This window comes from Helianthus annuus, chromosome 1, assembly GCF_002127325.2.
Source record: "Helianthus annuus cultivar XRQ/B chromosome 1, HanXRQr2.0-SUNRISE, whole genome shotgun sequence".
In the NCBI taxonomy this organism is placed as follows: Eukaryota; Viridiplantae; Streptophyta; class Magnoliopsida; order Asterales; family Asteraceae; genus Helianthus; species Helianthus annuus.
The window spans coordinates 37,190,545-37,194,822 of NC_035433.2; the positions used below are offsets into that span (position 1 = coordinate 37,190,545).

General features: G+C 34.6%; 1 protein-coding gene across 3 annotated transcripts; it reads right to left on the reverse strand.

Moving 5' to 3' along the window:
- Positions 1-283: 283 nt before the first annotated feature.
- On the reverse strand, positions 284-4,075 carry LOC110864648 (28S ribosomal protein S33, mitochondrial). 3 transcript variants are annotated; one of them, XR_004893984.1, is made up of 4 exons: positions 3,587-3,898; positions 2,621-2,849; positions 444-609; positions 284-384 (listed from the first exon to the last, which is right to left on the reverse strand). XR_004893984.1 is itself a non-coding variant. In XM_022113770.2 (3 exons), the coding sequence occupies exons 2-3, from the start codon at positions 2,836-2,838 to the stop codon at positions 519-521; spliced, it is 309 nt and encodes a 102-aa protein (XP_021969462.1). In that variant the 5' UTR covers positions 2,839-2,849; positions 3,976-4,075; the 3' UTR covers positions 392-518. The 3 variants fall into 3 exon arrangements, 2 of the variants coding, with proteins under 2 accessions (XP_021969462.1, XP_021969456.1); XM_022113770.2 differs by lacking the exons at positions 284-384; positions 3,587-3,898 and adding an exon at positions 3,976-4,075 and having other exon boundaries at positions 392-609; XM_022113764.2 differs by lacking the exon at positions 284-384 and having other exon boundaries at positions 392-609; positions 3,587-3,897.
- Between the last annotated feature and the right edge of the window lie 203 nt (positions 4,076-4,278).

Consider the following 4,278-nt stretch of genomic DNA (forward strand, 5'->3'; position numbering starts at 1 on the left):
GTGAGTGATGACCACCCCCACTAAAAAAGGGTTGTGAGTGATGGAAAAATGGTTGATGACATGGCGGAACTTGATTGGTGCTTGTGAGTGATAGAATTCTATCACTAGTGACCACCCCCTCCCCTAAGTAACATCTGAAATTAGACACATTTTTTTGTTTGTCAACTCATCTCCGAGTGGCAATTTGGCGGGTCAATGGGTTGTGATTACCATATGCATTTCTTGTTAACATGACCCGGCCCGGCACAACAAACTTCTCAGACATCCGAACGAATCATGGTGACACCACGAAATACGCTACTGGGTCGCCTCTGGAGTACCCATTAGGCAGTTAACAAATGCATTATTCAAAATCAATAGCTTTAAGCTATCATTAACAAGATCCAACAACTTGAAAAAAAATTAAAACTCAATAGCTTTAAGCCATCATTGACAAGATTCACCAACTTGAAAAAATTAAAATACAGACTTTTAGTTTTGTAGGTCAAAAGAAACTTGAAACGAACAGGCATTGATATCTATTTATTACGTTTTTGAGCTTTCTTTCCTTGTCCCTTCTTTGGCGGTCCCTTGCCACGACGCTTCAACATTTCAAGTTTTGATAAACGCCTGCAAAACATCGGTAAAGTAGCAGGTTTTAATTTAAAACTTAAGTACTTAACCGCGTGTATATTATTTGATATGTTGAGAAGTAAACATATGATATAAATTGTCAAACAGACTACCAATAAGGCAATAATATTTTCCTAAAAGTTAGGAACTTTTTCGGCCCGTTTAACTATCATTAAGTCAATTTAAACATTATGCTTTATTTTGACGGGTCAAATGGATAGATAAAATAAGAGGAAAAAAAACTAAAACCGGTCAAAAGTCACCCAAAGGATAATGAAATGCTAAAACTTTTCAAATCTTTATATTAAAAATAATAGATTATTATTTTTGTAAAATACAGGTTTTGTAAACATATATAATGCATTTACTATTTATAAAACTTTAGAAAAGACGACAATTTGTTGGCGGGTTTCTCGTTTTGACAAGAATCTTTTGACCCATTACCCAGCATGCCCATTTTAAACCAAGATTACTATCATATTCTTCCCTGAAAAGGAGCCGCCTAAAACAAAGGTCTTCACTTTTAAAGTGTGACATCTAAACCTAAGTCTAAAGTCCATACATTTGTAGGATATCAACTTTGATCGCTACATATCTGAATCTCAAAATCTCACTTCCTGGTTTTCTACAATGGTTTATTCAGCAATAACTCGGTGGTTGTATATACCCCTTCCTTTCCCTTTTATCTACCCTGATCTCCTATTGATGTTTAGGTCGCTATAATAGTTGTATGCAAACGTAAAAAGATATAAACACAAAGAGATGATGAATGATGGATCCAAAGGGAGATAGAGACTGAGTACGGTTGTAAAAAGCTTAAAATGATCTTTCATTTTCACCATATAATGAAGTGAAAGAAATGAATTGTTGCATTGATGTTTAAAGCTTAGATGAATTTTAAACCTATAAAATAGAGTAAATTGCCAAAATCGTCCCTAAGGTTTTGGCATGTTTGCCATTTTCATCCAAAACAACTTTTTTGTACAATATAGTCCTTCACTTTTGGGATTTTTTGCCATTTTCATCCAAACATCTAATTTGCTTTATTTTTTCTATCAAACGTTTGGATGAAAATGGCAAAAAATCCCAAATCTTAGGGACGATTTTGGCAAAAAAAGTCAGACGTTTGGATGAAAATGGCAAAAAATCCCAAACCTCAGGGACGATTTTGGCAATTTACTCTATAAAATATTTCTCGAAATATATCAAAAATGTATACGTAGTAAGAAGCATAGTCTATCTAAAGTGACAAATTACTCATTTAAGTGCTAATTACTATCTTCAAAAAGTTTTTAACCTACAAACATAAACGTGATAAAAACAGTAAGTATTCAACCTACAAACATAATCGTGAAGGAAAAATTTAAGTTAAAAAAGTTTCATATGTAAGGCAAACAAATCGTTGTTAGTAGATTATAGTTAGTTTAGCTAATAAAACTGAAAGTATGATAGACTAATATCTGTGTATCAGATTATATTTAGTTTAGCTAATAAAACTTCAAATGTGAGATATTCGAATATCCAGTCATTCATATATAACAGCAATAAGCAATTACCGCAATTAACTCGAGCAAGAAAGCATAATGTTTCATTCAAGGATGGTAAAACATGTCTTATCATGTATAAAAACTTCTAATAAATATGCATTAGAAACCTCTTTCCTAGAAATTAGCAGATTAGCATGTCATACCAAGTTTTTTTTTTTCAAAAAATAGACGTCTTTGGATACAAATAGAGGTAGCAAGATGGGTTAATCAGGAGGGTTGAGTAACGGGCCATAACAGGTACGGCCAACCCATTTGATGTATTACCTTTTTAGCTATTCTTCAACCATTTGACCCGTTTTGAAATAAAAAAACATATCCCCGATCGACCCATTCTTAAGTAAACTAATCGAAATTGCCACCTCAACATGTGTATGTGTGTGTGTATATATATATTATATATATATATATTGAAGTTCAGTTTACAGAGAGAGAGAGAGTGAGAAGGATGGAGGGAAGGTTACTCTTGTTCTTTGCGTTGCACAACCATAGGGTCCTCTTTTTGGATGTCATCCGGATACCATGACGCAACTTTTTCTCCAATGAACTTCTTGCGTAAAATCTTATGGGCTGATCTTTGACCAGTTGGATTAAGCACATGACCAAATACGTGTGCCCTTGCTTCTGCTACTCCTCTAACCGCTGCTTGCGCTAACAAGCTTCTTAAGCTTGAGGAGCTCATCTTTTGAATGTCTAACAAAAAAGATCTCAACATTTAGTACATTTAAACAGGATTGTAATCGTTTGACAAACTTCATGTTACCATTACTAACTTGCAGCCCCATTATTGCTAACAACGACAATAAATAGTAACCAAGATTTATCGTTTGACAATAAATAGGAATTTTTTTCCTATTGGTTCACTTTGTTCGGTAGTCAGATTTTTTACAACCAAACGTTAAGATATTCGGGTCGGGTCGGATCGGTCAGGGAAAAAATACAGTATAATGATGCAAGTAGAAAATTATTTTTATCACTATCAGCTATCTTTTTTGATTTATTGATGCCTTGATAGCGTCCTAAGTAATATTGATAGTGCACAACTCACCTCTAAGTTTGTCTATAGCCTATGGGGCCCATGTAGTAGTCCTCTTCAACGTGAACCAGGTGAAATTTAGGTGTTTGTCATAGCTACTCGAGGCGTTATACAAAACAAACAACTCTCTTTGATTACTAATCGACGATAGCAAGTCTCTAGATATCCATGTTATTTAAGAACTTGTGGCTAACTGTTGATTATAGACTACCTTTTACATCTAAAAATCATAAATCACTTCAATCCAGTCAATTCTTATTAGCTTTGATAACTGGTTCAAGTTTAAAATCACAAATTCACAAATCACATATTCACGACAAATTCATAGTTTAAAGCATATTATAAGGCAACAAGTGAAAATTAACATGATAAACATCAACATTTTATAACAAACCTGAGAGATTTAGAAAGATTAGGAGTGGCGGAACCGACGGTTGGAACTAGGTTGAAGCGGCGTGTTCTACCAGTGGAACACTAAACAGATTTTGTTATGGGTTCACCCATAGGTTTTCGCTAAAAACTACAAACCGAATGGGTTCCTGGAAACCCAATCTTTTAACATAAATCCACCCCTGACCGAGTACAGATCGAACAAATAGGGTGAATGCAAACATGAAATGAAAATCAATACATACAAAAAAATGGGGATTTCAGTTTCTTTCATTTTCAATTTCGGAAATGGCCATCATAACGTTTCCGCATGGTGAATTACATCCCAAAGAATACACAGACATGTAACTGAGAGTTTGTGTGTGTGTGTGTGAGAGAGAGAGAGTAGCGCACCTTGAGTTGAGGGAGATGAAAGGCGACGGTGGTGTGCCGGAGACTGGAGTAAGGGTTGAAACTTGAAAATTAAGTTGGGCTGGGGCTGTTGAGTTTGGAATGTTTAGGCCCACTTTATTTATAGCATATGGGCCGGTAATCAGTAGTCTCATTCTAAAATATCTAAACATCGAGGTGCAAAAAAAAAAAAAAAAAAAAAAAAAAAAAAAAAAAAACCTCACAGAACCGGTTATTTTGTACATAGGTATTTTATAAGTGTAACTGAACCCAACCCTATACATAGGGTATAGATAAGGTATACAT